Here is a 27,159-nt window from a genome sequence, read left to right as displayed (position 1 = left end):
TCTTATTTGCTTATTGCTTCCCTTACTTTTCATTCGACCGTTGCGAATGTGTTATTGTGGTAAACCATGGTATACTTTATGCTGACAAGTTAAACAAGAGTGCTTTAGCAAGTACTGCATGACCCTTCACAAGGTGTGAAGTGTTTGGCTTGTGACACCTATGCTTGGCACTAGTTTAGTTGTTGACTAGAAACAAAGATACCACTAGTTAAATTTTGGAATTTTTTCTATTTTGAGAAATGAAACAACAATGTCAAATATAATTTCCCATTAGATTTCTCTTATAAAAAGTTATTTTTTCCCTTTTACGAATGCTTCATGGTGAGTACTAGAGTCTCCTTCATTATCTTCCTTATTGTTTTTGGAAGGAGCTTCCTTAATTATCGTCGTACACTGTTCTTTAAATTTTATTTTGGTTGTTGCCGTGCCAAAATTAATATTCAGAATTTTGTGGGGATAGAAAGGAAAACAATTTTGATCGTCATGTGGTTTTAGTTGATTGAGGGGATAATATATTTTTTTTCTAGTTTTTATTTCAATCATTGCTATTTCAAAAGTATTGCGGCTTAGTATTTTTTTTAATAATAATTTTGTGATCTGTTGAGAGAACTACCCTTTGCCCGAGTTTAACAATGGGTTTGACGTGGAATTAATAATCTTATGCTAGTCAGATGCATGGTCTTAAATTTCCACGAAATTGTTGAAATTTCCGTCACCCTCGAAATCGAAATGGCAGTCGATTTCCATCTTGCATAATTTTTGTTGAAATATCAATGAATAATCCGAAATTTATCGAAATCTCAAAATTTTAGCGAAACTTGTCGAAATTTAACTATACGATGAAATTTCGTCAGAATTCAAATGAGAAATTTAGGAGTGAAGTGAAACTTCTATCTTAATTTCTTTTATTTATTTTTTTATCGAAACAAAAGATTATTACAAGCGCTTTTGAAATTTTATGAAAAAATAAACTTACAGTAATATTTTATTTAACCATTTATGTTTAAATTATCATTATTTGTATAATAAATAATATTTAAATGATTTATAAATTCCATTTGTATTAACTGAATATGTTTAATATATATTATCTTCACATATGTTGGATACACATACTATTTTATAACTTTTCCACCTCATACAAAACATATATGTATTTAATTTGTAATATATTAGTCCTAAAACTTATATTATTATGTTTGTTAACCATTTCTAAAGTTTCACAAAGAATTTCATGCTTTACTACTAATTTCCGTTATTTTTTCAAATCGAAATTGAAATTGATTTGTATTTTTGGAGCTTCGAAATTTGAGTCGAAATCGAAATTTAAGACCTTGGTCAGATAGTTTTCTTTGAGCTTGATTTTCCCACATTAATTTATATTAGAGCCTAGTCCTCAAACTATATGTACTAGTGTTATGACAACCTATGAGGCCAGCTAACCTTTGAGAAATAGATTATCTTCTCAAGTTTTTAGATATTCTAGACTTAAAATTCAAAAACATCCAGGCAGCCCAACTAAATGGTCAAATAATTATAAAGAGACTGCTTTTGTTTTCCACAAAAATCTTTGAGCTGTCCATGTTTTTAAGGAAAATATAAAAATTGTATCTTTGTCGTATGGTTTCTTAGATCCTCCTATCATCACCTATAAAAATGGCATGAATGTGCAGCCCCAGAACCAGCTGTACGTGGGTTGGATTCTTTTTCCTTGTCTTGATTGTACCCTTGATTGGAACGTCTTAAAAAATAAGTACTTTTTCAGGGAAGTACTTTTTATAAGTACTTATGTCAATAAGTAGTGTTTGGTTTAGACTTAAATAAGTATTTGTTTCAAAAAGTACTTTTCTAAACTACTTGATTCTAAGGAAAATAAGTATCTTCTGAAAAAAGTACCTTTTTTTTTTTTTGAAAAAAGTACTTATTTGGAAAAGTGTTTGTAATAAGTAATCTCATACTAATTTTAGAAAAGTGCTTTTTCAGAGAAGTACTTTTTCTAGAAAAGTACTTTTCTATAAGTGGTTTTGAACAATCCCTTGAGTTAATTTTGTTTTTCTTAGCCACCAAAAATGAAGACCTCTGCTCAGCTAGGCCTAGGATTGCTTATTGTGGACTAGAAATGAAGATACCCACTTGTTAATTATTGAGATTTTTTCATTTTTGGAAATGATACAACAATGGTCAAATCTAATTTCCCATCATATTTCTCTTATAAAAAGTTTAGTTTTTCCTTTTTTCAAATGCTTCACGGTCAGCACCAGAGTTTCCTTAATTATCTTCCTTATTTTTTTTGGAAAGGAGTTTCCTAAATTATCGTCATATGCTCTTCTTCAGATTTTCTCTTGGTTGTTGCATTTCCAAAATTTATATTCAGAGTTTTATGGGAAAAAAAGGAAAAATAAGCTTGATGGTCATCTGGTTTTCGTTGATTTAGGAGATAATATTTTTTCTAGGTTTATTTCAATCATTGCAGTTTCAAAAGTTTTGCAGCTCACTGTTTTTTCTTTTCCCCTCTTTTAAGAATAATTTTGTGAGCTGTTGAGAACTGCTCAGAAATAATGCTTTTCCAATTGCCTTGGTTTAGGGAAATGTTGAAAACAAAGAAGCGAAGGTGAATCTTAAAGCTACAGATAAAAGTAAAGCATCAGAAACAGAGACAAACCACACATTAAAAGAAATGCGACAAAATCTTGGTGTGAGTTGCTTTCTCACTTCAAGTTTCAGCTTCAAGCATGCAGCAGAGTTTCATTATTCATCACAAGAAAATTATCACAAGAAAAAATCAAAAGTGATGTGGCATTTCATCATTTGTTTGAATTAGTTAACTTTTTCTCACTCAATAAATTCTAACAATCATAGGATGTCACTTCCCTCGTGAGTTATCTTTTTGTTATGATGAATAGAGTTTTCCAACATAATGAGTCTTTGATCTTCATTGGTTCCAAATCTTGCCCTCCCCAATAAAAACCAAGACAGTATAGATCAGATCGCTGCAGATTTACATGCTACCAATATTATTTTAATTTTTACTTTTTAAGAGAAATAATTTTGTGTATGGAGAAAAGGATGATTGTATTGAATCTCCATATGAAGGACCTGCTTTCATGATTTTTTATTCATGTTGAGGTCTTATTGTCTCAAGCCTAAATATCATGGATTTTGTTTTTTAAAAAATAAGTTTCCTAAGTTTGGATTTTTTCCCTTTTTATCTATGTAATTATAAATTAAATAATTAAATAAGATTGAGTATGTTGTCTCACCTTTCCCCCTGCTATTTTGGTTTATGCTGCGACATGAGGAGGCTGGAGAGCATATAGATTGGTACAAACACCACACACTAATGTGTAAATAGAAGGCCATAAATTATGCCTTGTTAATAGCTATTAATCTAGGCTGTATAGCTTACCATGTATAACTTCCTAAAATCACTCTATGTAAATTGGCTGATTTACCATATATAGCTTCCCAAGATCACTCCGTGTAATTAGTATGTACAGATTTAAGTTTCCTTGTATAACTGGCAGTCTTGCCTATATGATGAAAGATCTTCTCAAAAGAGAGGACAAATTGAACCATTCTGTTATGGTCTCGGAGCCATTCTCTAAGAAATCTCAGTCCTAGTTTTCTCAGTCATAGCCTCAGTACTTATGGAGAAGTCAGATAATGTTTGTGTCAGATTCACGGGCAAAAATTATGCTGCTTGGGAGTTTCAATTGGAGACCTTTCTCAAGGGTAAAGAGCTGTGGAGACATATAGATGGCAGCAGCAAAGGGGGATCTACTGCGGAAAGGTCTATGGCCAACAAGGCAGCTTGGGATGCCAAAGATAATCAAATCATGTCCTGGATTCTTCGTTCTATGGAGCAACATATGATTCTTTCTCAACGTCCTCATAGGTCTGCAAAGGCTATGTGGAATTATCTCAAGCAAGTCTATAACCCAGATAACAATGCTAGGCGCTTCCAGCTTGAGTTGGCCATTGCTAACTATACTCAAGGGGATCTAGCAGTTCAAGACTACTACTCTGGTTTTCTGATTTTGTGGAATGATTATTCCGACCTTGTTACAGCCATGGTCTCTGCAGAAGGATTGGAGGCAGGATTGGCGACAGTACAACACGTACACAAAACCAGCCAAAGAGACCAATTTCTAATGAAATTGAGGCCTGACTTTGAATCTATTTGTGCCTCTCTAGTAAATAGAGATCCTCTCCAGACTTTGGAGGCCTGTTTTGGTGAACTCTTGCGTGAAGAACAATGCCTCAATACTCAAAGTATTATGGAGCAGTCTCATGTTGCTTCTAATACTGTCTCAGTTGCCTATGCTGCTCATGGCAAGGGGAAGGGTCGTGACATGAGCACCACTTAGTGCTATAGTTGCAAGAAATATGGCCATATTGCCCCTAACTGTCCTCAGAAATTTTGTAATTACTGCAAGCAGCCAGTGCACATTATTAAGGACTGTACTATTTGTCCTTCACGTTCCAACAAGGTCTATTATGCTGTTGTTACTGGTGACTTACAGCCAGCTATGCCTGCTGCTACTGCTGCAACTTCTGCTGTTGCTTTACAGCCTCCAGCACCTTTTCTAACTCGAGAAACGGTGCAAGAAATGATTGTGAGTGCATTTTCAGCTTTGGGTCTTCAAGGTACTGGTTCTTCATCTCCCTATTGGATCTTAGACTCAGGTGCTTCTAATCTTATGACTAATTCTCGCCATGGTTTAAGTAATGTCAGAGAATATTGCGGCTCTTCACATATTCAAACAACCAATGGTAGTGCTCTACCCATTGTGGCAGTTGGTGATGTATCTTCTTCCTTAAGGATGTTCTTGAATCACCTAATCTCTCTGTGAATATAGTTTTTGTTGGCCAGCTTGTGGACCAAAATTATGATGTACATTTTACTCATGGTGGTTGTGTTGTGCAAGATCAGATGCCATGGCAGTTGATAGCGAAGGGGCCTAAGCATGGACATCTCTTTTCTCTACAACTACATGTTCCACGAAACTCACTGTACTATCTTTACTTTGTAATAAGTCTAGAGTGTCAAATGAAGTCTGGCATAAGCGCCTTGGTCATCCTAATTCTAGGGTTCTATCTTATTTGTTGAAATCTGGTCTATTGAATAATAAAGAGCATTCTTCCACTACGTTTCCTGATTGTGCAACTTGTAAACTTGGCAAAAGTAAGACTTAACCCTTTCCTTTTGAAGGAAGTAGAGCCACCCATAGTTTTGAGATCATTCATAGTGATGTCTGGGGTATTAGTCCTTCAAACTATTCTTAGCTCTTGTTGACACTCAATTTTCAGCAGCTGTTAAAATTCTTCGGTCCGACTTGGGTGGGGAAAATATGTCTCATGAGTTCCAATCTTTCTTGCAATCTAAAGGTATTATCTCTCAACGTTCTTGTCCATATGCTCCACAACAAAATGGAGTAGCTGAACGAAAGAATCGTCATCTTTTAGATGTTGTCCGGACTATGCTCATTGAGTCTTTGGTTCCTCCTACGTTTTGGGTAGAAGCACTTACAACAACAACCTTTCTTATAAATAGAGTTCCTTCCCAAGTTTTGGATTTCGAGTCTCCACATTTTAGGCCTTATCATCACAATCCTACCTATACAAATCTTCACATTTTTGGGTGTGTATGCTTTATGCATCTTCCCTACCAGACAGAAACAAGCTTTCTGCCCAATCCATCCGTTGTTCCTTCTTGGGATATAGTGTCACACAAAAGGGTTATTTATGCTATGATCCAAACTATAACTCGGTTTGTGTTTCAAGGAATGTGCTCTTTTTTGAAAATAAATGGTTCTTTCCTATGTCTTCCTCGCCAGAGTCTTCCATTGCTTTCTTGCCTTCTTTTCATGACACTTTTAGTGCTCATAGTGCTCATGTTGAAAGGTTCCAGCCAGGCATGGTATACCATCAGAGACCTCCAATGCTGCCCCCTTCTGCTCCTATCTTGCCATCTGCTCCTTTGTGTCACTTCTCCAAAGTATCTGGTTTAGGATTCCCGTCACGTAAGGCAGGTACTTCTGCACTATCTGCCACTCTATCTTCTATTGCTATTCCTACTGGTTACTCACAGGCAGACAGAGAGAAATGTTGGCAGCAGGCCATGCAGGAGCAACTATGTGTTCTTGAGGCTAATAAGACTTGGGAAGTGGTGGATTGTCTTGCAGGTGTGACTCCACTTGGATGTAAGTGGTCTATTTTATTAAGGTTAAGTCTGATGATAGTTTGGACATAAAGCCCGCTTAGTAGCTCTGGGAAATAATCAAGAATATGGAGTAAATTACGAGGAAACTTTTGCTCTGGTGGCCAAAATGACCACCATCTGCACAATTTTGGCTATTGCCGCTTCTCAAAATTGGGGTTTGCACCAAATGGATGTGAAGAACACCTTTCTTCACAGGGATCTCAAGGAAGATGTTCTATATGCGTCCTCTTGCAGGTTAACTTTCCACCCCTAATTTGGCAGTGTGCAAGTTGCGTCGCTCCTTGTATGGTTTCAAACAGGCCCCTCATGCATGGTATGAGAAATTTACTTCTACCCTACTCAAGTTTGCTTTTCTCAAAAGCAAGTATGATGCATCTTTTGTTTCTTTGCAAAACTGAGATTGGTGTTGTCATTCTCTTGGTGTATGTTGACAACATAATCATCATGGGTACTGATTCGGTTAAGATCTTCCAATTAAAGCAGTATTTACAGGACTCTTTTCACATGAAGGATCTGGGATCTCTTATGTATTTTCTTGGTCTAGAACTTACTGCTGGTTCACATGGTATTTTTCTGTCACAGCACAAGTATGCCCAGGATTTGGTGGCTGTTGCTGGTCTCCAGGACTCTACCCTTCTGGATACTCCCATGGAACTTAATCTCAAGCTGCGCAAACAAGAGGGTGACTTGTTATCAGATGCTGTAGCCTATCTTACTCTGGTTGACAGCTTGGTGATATTTCTCCTCAGCACCTTCATATGGCTGCAGTTCAACGAATCATTCTCTATGTCGATGGCACAACTTTGTGGGAACTTTTCTATCCTGCTGGTACTTCACTTGATCTTGTAGCATTCAGTGATGCTAATTATGCCGGGTGTAGTGACACTCGAAGTTCTACTACGGGTTGGTGTATGTTTCTTGGTCCGGCTCGTATTTCTTTAAAAAGCAAGAAACAGGACCGTGTTTCTAAGTCCTCTACTGAGTCCGAATATAGGGCCATGTTGCAAGCTTGTGCTGTGATACATTGGCTCCGAGGGCTATTGGCTGAACTTGGCTTCTCTCTAGGTGGTCCTACTTCTCTTCATGTGGATAATATTAGTGCCATTCACATTTCAACCAATCCCATCTTCCATGAACGCACTAAACATATCGAGGTTGATTGCCACTTCATCCGTGAGGCGTTTGAAGCTCAGACTATCTCTCTTCCTCAAGCGTCTAGCAATCTTCAAGTGGCAGATATTTTCACCAAGGCTCGACATAATTTTCTTACAAAAAAAATTGATGCTTATGGATAACCCGCATCAATTTTTTTTTTTTGGGGGGGGGGGGGGATGTCAATAGAAGGCCAAAAATTATGCCTTGTTAATAGCTATTAATCTAGGCTGTATATATTTTCATAAATAGGAGAGGAGATTTAGCTTACCATGTATAGCTTCCTAAAATCACTCTATGTAAATTAGCTGGCTTACCATAATTAGCTTCCTAAGATCACTCTGTGTAATTAGTATGTATAGATTTAAGTTTCCTTGTATAACTGGCAGTTTTGCCTATATAATGAAAGACCTTCTCAAAAGAGAGGACAATTCGAACTATTATGTTAAAACGTACTTTTGTATAAATTGCCATGTCCTTGCCATTTTGATGTCCTACTTTCTTAGGATATGCTGTGTTGTGGACTGGCTCCATATCTATTCTCATGCTTCAGAGTGTGTTTACTGCAAGCCATTCTTAGTTTTCACAAACCCTGTGGATCTGTTAGCTCATTGTTCATCTATTTCCCCTTTTCCCTTTTTTGACTTTCCATAGCAGCTCTGTTCATATTTATCATTATCAATATCTGTTAGTACACCTTCAAATGCTTCTGTCTAAGAGCTAATTTAATCCCCATCTTCCTGATTGAATTATTCGTTAAAATCGCCAGTGTGTTTACTGCAAGCCATTCTTAGTTTTCACTAACCCTTGGTGGATCTGTTAGCTCGTTGTTCATCTATTTCCCCTTTTCCCTTTTTTGACTTTCCATAGCAGCTCTGTTCAATCTTATTTCTCATTGTCAATGTCTGTTTGTACACCTTCAAATGCTTTTTCCTAATAGGTAATTTAATCCCCATCTTCCTGATTAAATTATTCGTTAAAATGCGATTTTGTTTTCAGTTTTATAGTCTGTTTTGAACAATTACTGTGAGCGAATTTATGGAAATGATTTTATTTTGATGAACCAATCATCCAGTTCCAGACAAGAAAAACCTATGACACTCACCATTAACTTTCAACCCTTAACTGCAATGAGAGAACTACCCTTTGCCTGAATTTAACGATGGGTTTGATGCAGAGTTAATAATATTATGCTATCAGATAGTTTTCTTTCAGCTGGATTTTCCCACATTAATTTGTATTAGAGCCTAGCCCACAAACTATATCTACCAGGGCTGTGACAACCTATGAGGCCAGCTAACCTTTGAAAAATATATTAGGTTCTCAAGTTTTCAGATATGCTAGAGTTAAAATTCAAAAACATCCTGAAAGCCCAACTAAATGGTCAAATAATTAGAAAGATACTGCTTTTGTTTGACACAAAAATCTTTGGTTTGTTCATGTCTCCAAAAAAAATATAAAAGTTGTACCTCTGTCATCTGGTTTCCTAGATCCTCCTGACATCATCCATAAATGTCATGAATGTATAACCCCAGAACCAGCTGTACAGCCTGTACATGGGTTGGATTCTTTTTCCTTTTTCTTGACTGAGTTAATTTTGTTTTTTTGGTGGCTGAGAAAGCCCGAAATTGAAGTCCTCTTCTCAGCTAGGCCTAGGTTTGCCACTGGCTTAGTTGTGGACTAGAAGCAAAGATACCCACTAGTTAATTATTCGGACTTTTTCTATTTTTTGGAAACAAAACAACAGTGATCAAATCTAATTTCCCATCAGATTTCTCTTATAAACAGTTAAGTTTATCCCTTTTTGGAATGCTTCACTGTCAGTACCAGAGTTTCCTTAATTATCTTCCTTATTTTTTTGGAGGGAGTTTCCTTAATTATGGTCGTACAATGTTCTTCAGATTTTCTCTTGGTTGTTATGAGAAATAATTAGATACGCCAGGCGTATACACCAGATCAAATATGATTTTGCCATGTGTAAAAAAATTCCTTAATTTAGTTACAATACATAGACAAGGCAAAATCATATCCAGTCTACCTAATATTTTTTCGGTGTTACACTTCTTCCAAATATTCAGAATTTTGTGGGGGAAAAAAATGTAAAATAAGCTTGCTGCTCATCTGGTTTTATTTGGTTTAGGAGTTAATTTTTTTTTTTCTTTTCAAGGTTTTATTTCAATCATTGCAGTTTCAATAGTATTGCGGCTAACCTTTTTTTTTTTTTTTTTTTTTTCAAAAATGTCTACTGAAGAATATTTTTGTGAGCCGTTGAGAATTGCTCCGAGATGATGCTTTTCTGATTTGGTTTAGGCAAATGTTGAAAGTGAAGGAGAGCAGGTGAACCTTAAAGCTATGGAAACAAATAACATATTGGAAACAGAGACAAACCCCATATCAGTAAATGACATGCAACAAAATATTGGTGTGAGTTGCACTCTTGATTTAAGCTTCAGCTTCAAGCATGCCGCAGAGAAGAATTTTCTGTTCATCAAAAGAAAATCATCACCAGAAAAAAATCATAAGTGATGTGGCATTTCATCATATCTGTTGGAATTAGTGAACTTTTTCCCACTCAATAAATTCTAATAAATCATGGGATGCCACATTGCTTGTGAGTTATGTTTCTCTTTGATGAATAGAGTTTTCAAACAGAGAGTCTTTGACCTTCGTTGGTTCCACCCCCCCTCCCCCCTCCCCACCCACCAATAAAAATCAAGACAGTATAGATCAAGAATGCTGCAGATAACAACATGCTGCCATTATTGTTTTTTAGTTATTTTTTTCTTAATTATTATTGTACACTGTGCTTAAGATTTTTTTCTTGGTTGTTGTAAAATTTATGAAAACATTTTCTTGCACTGCATTGCATTGTATTGCTCTCACTTTATTATCATATAATCGAGAACTTACAAGAGTATATATATACAGCAAGATTACAACAGAAACTCAACAATCTAATAACTAAACTAACAACTTGATAACTAAAATATAACTATAACAGCCAAAACAAACAAACAGCTAACTACTTGCTGTTACTGCAATTAACACTCCCCCTCAAGTCACAATCTGTAATCTTTGTGACTTGCATTGAAGAAGCTGACTTACTTTGTCTTGGAGCAAAAATATCCTTCAATCCCAACCTTTCTAATAGCCTTGAAAAAGAAGACAAGTTGCAATATGAAGAGTCTTTATTATGCCTTCCATAATCTTGTTTCTCACTAAGTGACAATCCACTTCAATATGTTTTGTCCTCTCGTGAAATACGGGATTTGAAGCTTTGTATAAAGCTGCTTGATTGTCACAAAATAACATGGCTGGCTTTGGATGTTCAATTTTTAAATCCTTAAGCAATTGTAACACCCATGTGATCTCACAAGCTGCACTTGCCATAGCCCTGTACTCAGCTTCAGCTGAGGACCTTGAAACCACTCCTTGCTTCTTTGATAATTGTAACACCCATGTGATCTCACAAGCTGCACTTGCCATAGCACTGTACTCAGCTTCAGCTGAGGACCTTGAAACCACTCCTTGCTTCTTTGATTTCCAAGATATCAATGATTCACCTAAGTAAACAGCATACCCAGTTAAAGATCTTCATGTGTCTGGGCAACCGGCCTAATTTGCATCACAAAAAGACTTAATATGCAGCTCTGAATTGCTTGGAAAGAAAATTCCTTTGCCTGGTGAACCTTTAATATACTGAAGTACTTTGTTGGCTGCAAACTTCGCCTGTGTAGCGAAAAGTGGGCGAGGGTGGGCTAGGTCGTCGCCCCGAAGCGACGTGCCATGTCGGCGCCCGGGTACGGTGTCAAATATGCGAGGGTTTTTGCATCATTCTGGATGTGGGCAGGTAAACATGTTAGTTTAGGAAACTAGGATTAGATTAGCAACTTGGAACATAGGGACACTTACGGGTAAAAGCATGGAAATTGTGGATACAATGATTAGAAGAAGAATTAATATAATTTGCCTTCAAGAAACTAAGTGGGTGGGGGAGAAAGCTAAAGAATTTGATAAATCAGGATTTAAACTTTGGTACACTGGAAAAGAAAAATATAAGAATGGAGTAGGCATTATTATAGACAAAAACTTAAACGATAGCGTTGTGGATGTAACTAGAGTAAGGGATAGAATTCTAAAAATCAAGATGGTATTAGGACAAGAGATAATAAATATCATTAGTGCTTATGCTCCTCAAGTTGGCTTAGTAGAAAATCTTAAGAGACAATTTTGGGAAGATATGGATAGTATTATACAATGCATACCAGGGACTGGGAAAATATTTATAGGAGGAGATCTGAATGGACATGTTGGAAGAGATAATAAAAATTATGAGAGGATACATAGAGGATATGAATATGGAGACAAAAATGAGTCTGGGGAGATGATCTTAGACTTTGCTTTGTCATATGATTTTAGTATAATGAATACTTGCTTTAAGAAAAGAGAAGAACACTTAAAAACCTTTAAAGGTGGACAAAATAGAAGTCAAATAGATTTTTTTTTAGTTAGGAGGGTAGATCGTTTATCATGCAAGGATTGTAAAGTTATTCCAGGTGAAAGCCTAACCACACAATATAGAGTCTTAGTGTTGGATATATGTATTAAAAAATGGAAGAAAAAGGATAAAATAAATCAGTGTAGGAGAACTAGATGGTGGAATCTAAAAGGAGAAAATATTATAAAATTTAAAGATAAATTGATCAAAGATGGGGGTTGGACCTTAGAGGATGGGATAGATACAAATACTCTTTGGAATAGATTAGCTAGCTGTATTAAAAAGATAGTGAAAGAGATTTTAGGTGAATCAAGGGGAAGATTCTCGAATGTAAAGAGAGTTGGTGGTGGGATAAAGATGTACAAAAAATCATAAAGACAAAAAGAATTTGGTATAAAACGTGGCAAAAATGTAGAAACAGAAATAACTTTGAAAAATATAAGGAGGCAAGAAAAGATGCAAAAAGGGCCTTTAGTGAAGTTAAATATAGATCATTTAATAGTTTGTATGATAGATTAGGTATAAAAGAAGGGGAAAGAGATACATTTAAACTTGCTAAAGTTAGAAAAAGGAAGAGTAAGGACTTAGGAAATGTAAAATGTATAAAAAGTGAGGATGATATTGTCTTGGTTAAGGGCGAAGATATTAAAGAAAGATGGCAAAGTTACTTTGGTAAGTTGTTTAACGAAAACCAAATAGAAGGCTTAAACTTAGAATTTTCAAATGAAGAAAAGACTAAAAATATAAGATTCATTCGCAAAATTAGAGTTAACGAAGTTAAGTTTGCACTTGAAAAGATGAAAAATGGGAAAGCTATGAGACCAGATAACATCCCAATTGAAGTTTGGAAATGCTTGGGTCATAACGGAATTATATGTTTAACTAATTTATTTAATACAATTGTAAAAATTAAGAAAATGCCAGATGAATGGAGGAAAAGTACTTTAATACCTATATACAAAAATAAAGGAGATATTCAAAATTGTAATAACTATCGTGGAATTAAACTTATGAGTCATACGATGAAACTATGGGAAAGGGTAGTTGAACAAAGATTTAGGTTAGAAACAAAGATCTCAGAAAATCAATTTGGTTTTATGCCTGGGAGATCTACCACAGAAGCTATTTATCTTTTAAGGAGATTAATGGAAAAGTTTAGGGAAAAGAAGAGGGACTTGCATATGATATTTATTGACCTTGAAAAAACATATGATAGGATACCTAGGGGAGTTTTATGGTGGGTTTTAGAAAAAAAGGGTGTATGTTGTAGGTATACTGATGTCATTAAGGATATGTACGATGGAGTAATGACTAGTGTAAGGACTATAGATGGAGAAACTAGAGAATTTCCAGCTGCCATAGGTGTACATCAAGGATTTGCTTTGAGTCCTTATTTTTTTGCTTTAGTGATGGACCAATTGACTAAGAGTATTCAAAAGGAGGTTTCATGGTGTATGTTGTTTGCAGATGATATTGCATTAATTGACGACACTAGGGACGGAGTAGAGGCTGAATTAGAATTATGGAGAAAAGCTTTGGAATCTAGAGGCTTTAGGATAAGTAGAAATAAAATAGAATATATGAAATGTAATTTTAGTAATAATAGGAGGAATATTGGAGGCAAAGTTAAACTTGATGATGAAGAAATAAACAACACTTGTAGATTTCGATACCTTGGATCTATTATGCAAGCTGAAGGAGAAATTGAAGATGATGTAATGCATTGAGTTAAAGCAGGTTGGTTAAAATGGAGAAGTGCTTCAAGTGTGCTATGTGATCGTAGAATACCCTTAAAATTGAAAGGGGAGTTTTATAGGACAGCTATAAGACCAGCTATGCTATATGGATCGGAATGTTGGGCAACGAAGAAACATAATATCCAAAAAGTAAAAGTTGCCGAGATGAGATTGCTTAGATGGATTAGTGGTATAACATTGAAAGATAAATTAAGGAATGAACATATTCGTAGTAAGTTAGGTGTAACTCCTATGGAAGATAAGATAAGGGAGGGACGACTCAGATGGTATGGACACTTGCAATGTAGGCCTTATAGTGCACCTGTGAGGAAAAGTGATTTAGTTACTGTGGGGGACAGTAGAAGGGGTAGGGGTAGACCTAAAATAACTTGGGAGGAGATAGTGAGTAAGGATTTAATATCCTTGAATCTATCAAAAGAAATGGTTCATGATCGCATAAATTGGCAGAAAAGGATTCATATAGCCGACCCCACTTAATGAGACTAAGGCTTGGTTTTGTTGTTGTTTTTGTTGTACTCTGTTGGCTGCAAGTTGATGAGGTTCCCTAGGTTGAGATACAAATTGGCTTAACATATGCGCAACATAGGTAATATCTGGTCTGGTTAGACTTAAGTATAACAATTTACCAATTAACCTTCTATATTGAGCTGGATCAGCAAGTGGTTTACCTTCATACTTGGACAATCGCAAGTTTTGTCCCATAGGAAATCTAACAGGTTTGCTGCCAATAAAACCTGTATCATTCAGAATTTCCAATGCATATTTTCTCTGATTTAAGCTAATTCCTTCATCAGTTCTGGCTACTTCAAGGCCTAGAAAATATCGTAGTGATCCCAGATCTTTCAAACCAAATTTGGCATCAAGAACATGCTTCAAATTATCAACACAAGTAGGATTATTACCAGTAATCAAAATATCATCTACATATACCAGTAGCACTGTGAAAGAACAACCAGATGTGTGAGTGAACAATGAATAATCGGACTTTGATTGGACAAATCCCATCTGCAAAATTGTGGTAGAAAGTTTCTCAAATCACTGCCTGGAAGCCTGCTTAAGTCCATAAAGACTTTTATTCAATTTGCAAACAAGATGCTCCCCCTTGCTATGAAAGCCTGGTGGAAGAGACATGTATACATCCCAATTAACTCCCTATGAAGAAAAACATTATTAACATCAAGTTGATGTAAATACCACCCTTTCACAGCAGCTAAAGCAAGCAATATCCTAACTGAAACAGACTTGGCAACAGGGGAAAAGGTGTCTGAGTAATCTAAGCCAAGTTTTTGAGTGAAACCCTTGGCAACCAAACGAGCCTTATACCTTTCAATGGAACCATCAGGATGATACTTAATTCCGTACACCCATTTGCAACCAATGGGAGATTTACCAGGAGGCAATGTAGTAAGAGTCCACATGTTATTAAGTTCCAAAGCAGCAATCTCTTTGTCCATGGCTTCTCTCCACTCAGAAAACAGGATTGCTTGATGAAAGGAAGCAGGTTCTGAAGGTGTAGAATTTACAGCCATGACAAAAGAATGAAAAGAGGGGCCAAGGTGAGAGTAGTTTAGAGCATCAGAAATATCATATGGTAAACCACGAGCAGGTTTGTTACTTACAAGCTTAACAAGAATAATCTGATAAGGAAGAAGGAGGATGATGAGATCTAACAGACCTTCTTAAAGAAGGAAGAGAAAGAATAGAAGGAGAGAATGGAGTATCTGTAGAATCAGGGTTAAAAGGAATATTTGCTGAAGAACTAGGATTTTCAGAATCAAGGTTAGAAGAATCATGTTCAATTGAAGAACTATGATTTTCAGAATCTGTAGGTAAAGCAGATTGTGGAAGCAGATTCTGGAGAAATGGAAGGAAAAACAAGAACAGAATTAAAATCAGAAGATCCAAAAGTACAATGAGGGAAAACAAAATTATCCAAATAAGAAATAGAAGGGTTAACAGATTTCTCAAAAGGAAAATGTGTTCATAAAATTGAACATCTCTGGATATGAAAACAGAATTAGTGTCAATATCCAAAAGCTTATATCCTTTAATACCATGAGGGTAGCCTAGAAACACACACTTTTTGGCCCTAGGAGCAAACTTGTGCCTATTGTGAGAGAGAATAGAAGCAAAACATAAACAGCCAAAACATTTTAAATGAGAGTAAGAAGGAGGCTTACTGAAAAAGAAGCTCAAAAGGACTCTTATTACCTAAAGATTTGGAAGGAATCCTGTTGAGTAAATAAACGGCAGTCAATATGCAATCACCCCAGTAGCTCAATGGCACTTTGGATTGAAATAACAATGCTCTTGCCAACAATTGCATTTTGTTGAAGAGTATCAACACAACTCAATTGATGCAAAATCCCATTTTTATGAAAGAAATCTTTAAGAATAAATTCAGTGCCATTGTCACTCATGATGGTCTGAATTGCGGCATTAAATTGAGTTTAAACCAAAGCAGCAAATTGAGCAAGAAGAAACTGAGTATCAGATTTTTGCTTAACAAGATAAACCCAAGTACACCTAGTGAAATCATCCACAATTGATAAAAAATATCTAAAACCTTCAAGAGTACAAGTAGCAAAAGGACCCCATAGATCACAATGTATTAGCTCAAAAGGCTTAAATGAAACATTACTACTACAAGCAAAAGGTAATCTTTTCTGTTTAGATAAATGACAAACATCACAACATTCTGGTTTATTGGAAATATTTACATCAAGATCATCTTTAAACAAAGAAAACTTGGAATAAGAAGGATGACCAAGACTATTATGCCACAACTCTGAAGAAGAATGACCAGCATGAGTAATATTGACAGCAAGAGCAGTATGCATAGAACAATCTTGCAACAAATACAGCCCATTGTGTTCTTTACCCAGTCCAATCGTGCTCCATGGAGCAAGGTCCTGAATGAAACATCAATTACCAAGAAATATAAGGCAACAATAAAGATTTTTGGTAAGTTTACTAACTGAAATCAAATTGAAACTGAAGGTAGGAACACATTGAACATCGGTGAGGATGAGAGTAGAAGAAAGTTGTACTGTGCCTATGTGTGTGACTAAGGCCTTTTCCCCATTTGGCAAATAGACATAAGTTTGTACAATGGAAGTAATAGAAGTCAGCTGAGAGACAGAATGGACCATATGGTCAGTGGCTTCAGTATCAATGATCCAATCATTGGATTTTGAGTCATGGGTATGAACAGATTGAGCAGAAAATATGGAATGAGATAGATTTGGTTGAAAACAAAAAGAGTCACCTGAAAAGTTAGATGAATAAGAGGGAGTAGAACTGCTACAAGCATTGAGAGAAGATTGACAAGATGCAATAGGTACCGAGACAGATGCAGCCAGATGAGAAGTTTTAAGTACCAAATCCTGATCCAGATGTTGAATGAATTTTCAAAAAGGCAAGCTACTGCTCACATTGAGCCTGAGTAATTGGACATTGTGCCAAGGAAGGTTGTTGTGAAAAATTTGACTGCAAAGAACCACCAAAATCATTTGATGAAGGCTGTTGTGCCTGAGGCATGATTTCTGATTGAAGACCAATTTGAGGCAAACAACCATTTATTTGGGAATTAGTGCCTTGAGAAACAGTAAGAGAATCAAAATTTCTAAAACCACCAGTCACTTGGTTAGCCATAACTTTTTTTCCTCCTTTAAGTTTGTACCCTAGAGGATAACCATGAAGCTTATAGCATTTATCAGCTATATGACCTATTAGGCCACAATAGGTACAAATTGGTCTTTCTTTCTTAGAATGCCCTCCTCCTTTACCACCATTGAAACGTTGAAATTGTCCTTTGTTGTGGTTAACAAACATCGCAGCAGCAGTTGCTTCAAGATTATAACCTATGATGCCATGACCAATGTTTCTCCTCTTTTCTTCTTGCAGAACCAAAGAGCAAACTTTGCTCAATGAAGGAAATGGTTCTATTAACAATATTTGCCAATAAGATTGCTATAACTATCATTTAAGCCCATCAAGAACCTGAAAACATGTTCCTTGTGCTGGCCATCCAATTGAGAAGCCTTGGATCCACAAATACAAGCACAAGAACAGACGGTAAAAGGCTGATAGCTGACAAACTCATCCCATAAAGTCTTGAACTTTGTAAAATAAAAACTTACCGAGAGTGAACCTTGTGAAAGACGAGAGATTTCTTTCTCAAGTTCAAGCAATCGTGGTGTATTACCTTGTGAAAGTCTATCCTTAAGATCAAACCATAAATTCTTTGCATTATTGATATATATCACACTAGCTTTCAATTCCATACTCAGAGAATTGGTTAGCCAAGAAAGAACTGTAGTATTGCAGCGACTCCAAGAATTGAATAATGGAGAAGAAGGATCTGGTTCTGTGATTGAGCCATTCACAAATCCAAACTTGTTCCTGGAACTCAAGGCCAAGAACACTGATCTAGCCCAACTCATATAATTTTCTGGACCTGTAAGAGGTTGCGAGGTAAGAACAAATCCTGGATTTTCATTCGCAGAAAGAAAGTGAGGATTGTTAGCATATTCATCCGCCATTGCTGTGCTTGAATTGGACACAGATTGCGAAGAATTGGAAGTAGATGTCTGCGATGAACCAGTAGCGGAAGCCATTGAAAATCTTGAAGAAGCTCGAAATCAAGAATTCAGAAATTGAGAGAATGCTCTGATACCATGTAAAATTTATGAAAACATTTTCTTGCACTGCATTGCAGTGTATTGCTCTCACTTTATTATTGCATAATCGAGAACTTACAAGGGTATATATATACAGCAAGATTACAGCAGAAACTCATCTAATAACTAAACTAACAACTTGATAACTAAAATATAACTGTAACAACCAAAACAAACAAACAGCTAACTACTTGCTGTTACTGCAATTAACAGTTGCTGCACTTCCAAAATTGATATTGAGAATTTGGTGGGTGTGTGTGGGTGGGTGTGTGTGTGTGTGTGTGTGTGGGGGGGGGGGGGGGGGTAAGCTTGATAGTCATCTGGTTTTTGTTGATTTAGGGGTTAATTTTTTTTCTAGGTTTTATTTCAATCGTTGCAGTTTCAAAAGTATTGTGGCTTACTGCTTTTTTTTCAAAGAATAATCTTGTAAGCCGTTGGAAACTGCTCAGAAATAATGCTTTTCTGATCGGCTTGGTTTAGGGAAATGTTAAAAACGAAGAAGAGCAGGTGAACCTTAAAGCTATGGAAACAAATAAAGTATTGGAAATAGAGACAAACCTCATTTCCGTAAAAGACATGCGACAAAATCTTGGTGTGAGTTGTGCTCTCCCTTTAAGCTTCAGCTTCAAGCACGCAGCTGAATAGAGGTTTTCTATTCATCACAAGAAAATCTTCCTGAGAAAAAACCACAAACGATGTGCCATTTCTTCATTTGTTGGAATTACTTAACTATTTCCCACTCAATAAATTCTAACAAATCATGTGATACCACATGAATTGTGGGTTTGTTTTTCTTATGATGATAGAGATTTCAAACAGAATGAGTCTTTGGCTTTCATTGGTTCCACACCCTCCCGCCCCCCTTCCCCCAATAAAAACAAAGATGGTATAGATCAAGAACGCTGCAGAATCGCAGATAACAACATGCTGCCATCACCAATTTTATTTTTACTTAAGAGAAATAATATTGTGTATGATGGAGAAAGAGATGACTGTAATGAATCACCATATGAAGTACCTGTTTTTACAAGTGTTTATTCATGTTAATCACTTTGAGGTCTTATTTTCTGAAGTCAGAATATCATAGATTTTTTTGCCTTTTTTTTTAATATAAAAAGTTTCTTAACTTTTGATATTTTTCCTTTTTCGCTCATGTAATTATAAATTAAATAATTGAATTACATTGAGCATGTTGTCTCAACCTTTGCCTCTGCCGTTTTGGTTTATGCTGTAAAACGAGGAGAATGAAGAGCATACAGATTGGTCAAAACACCATACACAAATGTACTTGTGTATATATTTTCATGTTCTTGCCATTTTGATGTCCTACTTTCTCAGGATATGCTGTTTTGTGGACTGGCTTCATGTCCATACTCATGCTTCACAGTGTGGTTACTGCAAGCCGTTCATAGTTTTCACAAACCTTTGGGTGGATCTCTTAGGTTGTTTCATCTATTCCTCCTTTTGCCTTTTTTTGACTTTCCATAACAGCTCTGTTCAATCTTATTCCTCATTGTCTACATCCGTTAATACAACTTCAAATGCTTCTAAAAAGGTAATTTGATCCCATCTTCCCTGCCATATCACCATCAACTTTCACCCCTTAGTTGCATTGAGAGAACTATGCTTTGCCTGAGTTTAACAATGGGTTTGATATGGAGTTAATAAGCTTATGCTAGTCAGATAGTTTTCTTTGAGCTGGATTTCCCCACACTAATTTATATTAGAGCCTAGCCACAAGCTATATCTACTAGGGCTGTGAACAACCTACAAGACCAGCTAACCTTTAAAAAATAGATTATCGTCTCAAGTTTTCAGATTTGCTCATATGCTAGACTTAAAATTCAAAAATATCCTGGCAGCCCAACTTAATGGTCAAATACTTATGAAGAGACTGCCTGTGTTTTCCCACAAAAATATTTGTGCCATTCATGTTTTTAAGTATAAAAGTTGTACCTTTGCCATCTGGTTTCCTAGATCCTCCTAACATCACCTCTAATGGCATGAATGTGCAGCCCCTGAACCAGCTGTCAGTGGGTTGGATTCTTTTTCCTTTTTTCTTGATTGAGTTAGTTCTGTTTTGTTTGCGGGCCAAGAAGGCCACTGAAAATAACGACCTCTGCTCAGCTAGGCCTATGATCGCTTAGTTGTGGACTAGAAATGAAGATACCCACAAGTTAATTATTGGGATTATTCCTATTTCAGGAAATGAAGCAACAATGATCAAATCTAATTTCTCATCAGATTTCTCTTATAAAAATGTTTTCCCCTTTTTTGAATCCTTCACGGTCTGTTCCAGAGTTTCAGTTTCCTTGATTAACATTGCACACTGTTCTTTTCTCTTGATACAACACTTCCAAAATTGATATTCTGAACTTTGTGGGGTAAAAAAGGAAAATAAGCTTTCTGGTCTTTTGTTTTAAGTTGGTTTAGTAGATAATTTCTTTTTTCTAGGTTTTATTTCAGTTGTTGCGGTTTCAAAAGTATCTCGGCTTACTGGATATATCTAGATATATTTTTAAAAAATGCTGAGAATTGCTCAGAAATAATGCTTTTCTGATATGGTTTAGGGAAATGTTGAATACAAAGAAGAGCAGGTGAACCTTAAAGCTGTGGAAACAAATAAAGTATGGGAAACAGAGACAAATCCCATATCAGTAAAAGACATGCGGCAAAATCTTGGTGTGAGTTGTCTCTCCCTTTAAGCTTCAGCTTCAAGCATGCAGTAGAATAGAGGTTTGCTATTCATCAAAAGAAAATCATCACAAGAAAAAATCACAAGTAATATGGCATTTCATCATTTGTTGGAATTAGTTTACTTTTTCTCACTTTAAAGAATTCCAACAAATTATGGGTTGCCACATCACTTGTGAGTTATGTTTTTGTAATGATGAAAAGAGTTTTCCAACAGAATGAGTCTTTGACCTTCATTGGTTCCACCCCTGCTGCCAATAAAAACTGAGACAGATCAAGAATGCTGCAGATAACAACACACTACCATATTTGTTTTTTTTTGTTTTTTGTTTTTTGTTTTTTTATAATTTTAAGAGAATTAATTTTGTGCATGATGGAGAAAAGGATGATTGTATTGAATCACCTTAAGAAGTACCTGTTTTCACAGTTGTTATTATTCATGTTAATCACTTCGAGGCCTTAATTTCTCATGCCAGAATATCATAGATTTTTTTTTTTTGTGTTCTTGTAATTTTTTTTTCTCGTAATTTTGGATTACTTATTTAATTAAAGTTAAATAATTGAATAAGAGAGTGAGTGTTGTCTCACCCTCTTCCCCTGCTGTTTTGGTTTATACTGCTATATGAGGAGACTGGAGAGCATATATAGATTGGTACACCAAACGGATCACACCACACACAAATGTATTTGTGTATATATTGCCATGTCCTTGCCATTTTGGTATCATACTTTCTTAGGATCTACTGTTTTGGAAGGATCTACTGTTTTGGTTTATACTGCAATATGAGGAGACTGGAGAGCATACAGATTGGTACACCACACCTCACACAAATGTATTTTTGTATATATTGCCATGTTCTTGCCATTTTGGTGTCATACTTTCTTAGGATGTGCTGTGTTGTGGACTGACCATGTCTAATTCTAATGCTGCACATTATGGTTACCCCAAACCATTCTTATTTTTCACAAACCTTGGGTGTATCTCTTAGGTTCTTGTCCATTTATTCCCCTTCCCCTTTTTTGACTTTACATAGCAGCTCTGTTCAATCTTATTTTCTCATTGTCAGTATTCATTAATACACCTTCAAATGCTTCTGTCTAAGAGGTAATTTAATCCCTTGTTCCCTACTACACTCATTATCAACTTTTCACCCCTTGACTGAATTATTCCTGTTGATGATTCAACTGCTGTTGAGTTGTAGAATCCACAACTGTTTGAGGTAATTATGATGGTGTTTTCTATGATGAGTATTATGGTAGGAATGATGGATGTGTTAATGAAAGGCATGAATTTATGTGTGCAATGATATGTATAATGAAATAGCATGCTAGAGTAGTAGTACACAGAAGCTAAATTGGCAAGAGCTAGCATAGAAGGATGAACCTTCCAAGGAGCTGGAAGAAGTGCAGGAGAAGCATTCAAAGGTGCTGTCTTTGAAATAACCTGCAGGTTCCTCTAGTATGCGTAAAATGCAGGTTACTGGTCAGGGGTTCGAGTCACATCCAAGTTACCTGGACAGGAGGGGATTAAGGAACCCGCAATCACAGGTAGATGGTCAATTTGTGGTTGTGCTCCTCTTATAAATAATTAATTATAATAAAAGAGTTTTCTGGCTTTGAAAGGCATGCTAACTTTTTTGCTGAACAAGGAAGTTTTGAGTGGGACATATGCTTGCAATAATGTTATCCAAAATGCAAGCTTTAGCAAATGAAGAGAAAGAATTTCCTCATTCGGTACACAAGATTGTCCAAAATTGTATGCCCGATTCAGCTGGTCAATGAATTTTTGGCCTGAGGGGGTCAGTTATATGACATGCTTTATACAAGGGTTTTCTACGAGTTCCTAACTTCCTAGGTTTTCGTGCTGTAAGGGAAGAATGGAGCAGGCACTATTAAAGCTGCTAAAATAGTGTCAATCTGGATATTGGAAATTGACATGCTCCAAAAGCTTTCTGCAAATTGAGCTGTGAGTTTGAGGAGAACTGATTTACATCTAAAATGAACTGGATAGTGGTGATCTCGATGTAGATTAGGCAAATGCCTATTATGATCCTTATTTCATTTTGTTTAATGAGAGAGGGTGAGATTTGGGTAGTATAAACTGGGGAAAATGCACTAATGGTGAAAATTGCATTTTATGCCACTGGTGGGTTCTAGGCCCTGCATATCAGTTGTTTCTATTGCATTTAGTACAAGAATTGCCTGCGTAAGAATTACATGCATGGAACAAAGAAAAGATGACCAAAATAAACCAACATGCAAACTATGCTTGTCAGTTGTCACATCCATGGCTGTATTTTGCAAGATTTTAATTTCTCTAATAGACACATCTTTTCTTTCTACTTACATGTATGGGACTCTGTGAAAGTATGCGTGTGTTTCCTTTCAAAGTGTTTCAGTCTTCACATTTATTTCAAATGCTGTAGTTTTGAAACTTGTGTAGTTGTATTGCTGAAAAAAGATAGAGCTTGCTAGCCATTAGAATTACCTTTTTTTTCTCTCTTTAGGCTGGTAGCACATGGGAAGAAGACCAGGCAGACAAATGTAATTCTGTGAATCAATTAATCTGTTCAATGGTGCTGATTGTGCTGCCCTTGCGTACTAATTGATCTCTGTATGCTTTCTTCAGAATAAGATGAACTGACTGTGGAATTAAGCAGTTCCATATGGGTTGGAAAATTGGTGCTAGGAGAGGGAATTGTGATAAATTAGGCCGAGGAGAATAGGACCAAAGCATTATGGGAAGCTATGATTTCATTAACTTATTTATTCTTAGTTACCTTTATTTCAACCTCCAATCTACATCTTATAGTGCTACGCTAAAATTTCATATAAACAATGCTTGTTTTACTTTCTTTTCTTTCCTTTAGGAACAGTCTCTAATTGTTGGCTTAAACACGCAGTTGAGATATTTGCCATAGATCAAGCTTGCTAAATTTTTTGGTGATGGTTTTTGCATTTTTTTGCTATGCAAACAATGGCAACTCACAAATCAAAGAAAAGTAAGGAGGCACACCACAATTTATGTGGTTAAGAAATGGGCCTACTCCAGAATCAGTTGACTATCAAATTTCAATTTAATCACAAATGAATCATTCACAAGCTCACAAAACCCTTAGGCCCGCACTATCCCATAGTAAACTCTTCACAAACCTCAAGAAAGCTCACTATGAGGAAAGCTTTGTCTCTCTGTTCTCCTTCTTCAAGACTCTTCCTCTACTTCTTCCAAAAACACTCCCTCTCCCTTTCCATCTCTATCTCATATGAAACACGTTTGTAAACTCTTAAAACCCTCAACCTACTTGAAATAGGAGTGCTGGTTGCCCACTTCAATCAAAGCATAGTCAAATTAGGAAACCAAGCTACAAATCAATACTTAGAGAAATACTCGTAAAATTCCTTACCTTCATTCCAATTTTCGGCCACACGTCAACCACCTTGCTACATGTTAATGATACAAAATAAGGGAAGTGATTTCATACACTTAAAAGCTGTACCAATAGCAAAAACATACAATAAATGTTGCTGACTGAAATTATTTTGCCGCTAAAACCTTTTGTGAGTTGAACCCACACTTCAAGCTTCTTACCTACGGCACAATTAATAATTGTGTTACACCTGGCCTTGATTGGATGTATCTGTATTCTCCTTATCATTTTTTATTTTATTTTTGATTTAATATTTTAGAGAAACTTTAACAAAAGGGTGAAAAATTTGTGATATAATGGATCCTGGGCGTGATTTATTGATTGTGCTTTGTGGAGTAAAAGAAAGTACGTGTTGAAACTAGATTTTCTCCATTGGTTTAATTTTTCTTAAAATTCCATAAATTCATTAAACTTTAAAAGTAATTGATGCTCGATTCAAAGTTGGCTTTGAAGTTCTGTATTTTTAATAAAGTCTCTCTTAAGTGAATTGTTGCTTGTAATCAAACTTTAAATCCCTGACCGTACTTTGTATCGCATTTGTGTATAACACTCAGTCAAATGTTTTGAAGCTGTCATTCCTATTTTTTCTATTGATCACATTGATGTGTCCCTCTTGTAACTTTTCACAAACATGTTTCCAGTCCTCCTAGTTTTCCCCCCTTTTAATTAGTATTTGACCATTTTTTCTGGGTCTTCTTCTTGACTTGTACATAAGAGTAGTCCTCATTATCTGCTAACTATATTAAGGGGTGACTGATGAAGAGGAATTATGATCTCTTTTTCTCCCCCCACCTCTGTGTGAGTGTGAGCCTGAGGGAAGAATATTAGTTGCAAGTTCAAAGTTTCCTACTTTTTTCATGTGTATGTATATTTTCTCTTTTCAGATTTGCTATTTTGCAAAACAGTAGTGCACTTTTTCACTTCTCATTCACCAACTGTTAATGATTGCATTAATGCTATTTTATGTGGCAAATTTTGTAACCGATCATGAGAAATTGATCTATTGTTGTCTCATAAAATCACCTTTCATGTATCTCTACTCTAGGTTGATACTGTGGAAGCTAAAAAGCTTGCTGATACAAATAAAAGTATAGGAATAGTGATAACTGAGATGCAAGGAAATGCTGTCCTACGAAAGCTTCTTGTGCGTAGAAATACCAGGATTTAGTTGTTATATTGAAGATTTTTACTTTGACTGCTGACAATCCATTTTTTGTTGTATTAGAGGGGATCAAGATATTTTGATATTCCAGAAAGCCGCTGGAAAATGTGCCACAATTGTGGTGAAGATAGTCATGCAGCAGTAAATTGTATGCAACAACAGCGAACGAAACCATGCTTCATCTGTCGTAGTTTTGAGTGTAGTGGGAAGCAGTGCGAGCAGGTTTTATAACATTTATTTCACAAGTCTTTTATAATTGACTGAGAATTCTGTAGTGTAGTTAGGCCCTTATGTATAGTTCATGCTCCACTATAAATTTCTATCCTAAAAGGGATGCTTGGCTTGGGAGTTGAGATCATGCTGTATGCAAGTGATGGGAGTCCTTTGGAAGCTCAAGCACCGAGAGTAGGTGGAGTCTTGCTTGCTAGGGGAGAATCTAAGGGGACATTTGATTCACAGCATCTTTGGATATTCTTGTGAATGTGGCATCTTATTCCTATATTTGTTTGGGCACTAGAATCTGATGTGGAGGGTGTCTTAACATTCTCGAGAATGAAAGATTCCCGCCAAAATATGGACATCCCATTCACCCTACCCATGGGTAAGTTTCCCGTTCCAATGGGAATCCTATTTTTGAGACTAAATTACCCTCCCTATTTTGGCTTGGACCTCTATGGCCCCACAATATAGTATTGCTATTAAAAATAATTATTATCAACAAAATGAAAATACTATTATTATTATTATTATTATTATTGTGTTTGTTATATAACATAATGGTTAAAATTTAGTGACCATATAGCCCCCAATTATTTTGTTTAATAGATTATTAGGTGTTGAAGGACATGGATTTAATTAGGCACAATTCTTAGTATGTTTTGTGTTGAAAATATAATTATTCTTCATATATTGTTTATACTGAAGGACATGGATTTAATTAGGCACAATTATTAGTATGTTTTTTTGTTGAAAGTATAATTATTCTTCATATATTGTTTATACATAGGTCAAGGGTATAATGGTCTTCTAGAAATGCCTGGTGGGATTTCCATGTTGAAACATACACTGGCATGGGCCCTGTTTACATTCTTTTGAATCTGGGGTGAACCAAACAAAAATATTCCCATTAGGCGGCATCCCATTTTCAGGAGATTCACAGAATGTCATTTGCTAGGAATATTTTTGATGCCACCAACAAAATGCCACCTAAAGGTTGGGGGAGGGATTGCAAAGCTTGGGGACTATTTTCAGACAATGAGTAACAAAAGAACCTGAATAGAAGAATGGGGTGTTTATAGGGTTAAGGCACAAGCTGTCACCATCCATGAGAGTGTGCTGCATTGAAGTGTGACAAATGAGAAGAGATGATTGCAGGCCCAATATAAAGATGGCATGTGGCTAGTACTGATGACGTTTAGGAGGCAAGAGAAGTGTTTTGTGAATGATGCAAGGCAAATGTTGGAGGTGACAAGGGGTTGGGACTGGGGCCACACTTCATGAACCATTATTTGAGCCAGCAAGCCCATCAAGACCCTATTGAGAGGGGGATCTTCCCATGTATGG

At 36.1% G+C, this 27,159-nt stretch overlaps 1 protein-coding gene across 10 annotated transcripts in view; it reads left to right on the top strand.

The window, feature by feature from the left end:
* The window catches only part of LOC131164052 (uncharacterized), an 87,513-nt gene that overhangs the window by 20,519 nt on the left and 39,835 nt on the right, over positions 1 to 27,159 (top strand). For 3 of the 10 annotated variants that reach the window (XM_058121035.1, XM_058121003.1, XM_058120994.1), the window contains 5 exons: positions 2,585 to 2,695; positions 9,686 to 9,799; positions 20,883 to 20,996; positions 25,480 to 25,578; positions 25,660 to 25,818. In XM_058121035.1, the coding sequence (XP_057977018.1) occupies positions 2,585 to 2,695; positions 9,686 to 9,799; positions 20,883 to 20,996; positions 25,480 to 25,578; positions 25,660 to 25,818 (597 nt within the window). The remainder of the gene's footprint in view (positions 1 to 2,584; positions 2,696 to 9,685; positions 9,800 to 20,882; positions 20,997 to 25,479; positions 25,579 to 25,659; positions 25,819 to 27,159) is intronic. The other 7 variants (XM_058121058.1, XM_058121019.1, XM_058121028.1 and 4 more) reach the window with 6 other exon arrangements.

The sequence above is a fragment of the Malania oleifera genome, chromosome 1 (assembly GCF_029873635.1).
Source record: "Malania oleifera isolate guangnan ecotype guangnan chromosome 1, ASM2987363v1, whole genome shotgun sequence".
Taxonomy (NCBI): Eukaryota; Viridiplantae; Streptophyta; class Magnoliopsida; order Santalales; family Ximeniaceae; genus Malania; species Malania oleifera.
Note: the sequence above shows the minus strand (reverse complement) of the source record. Positions and strands in the feature narration are given on the sequence as shown.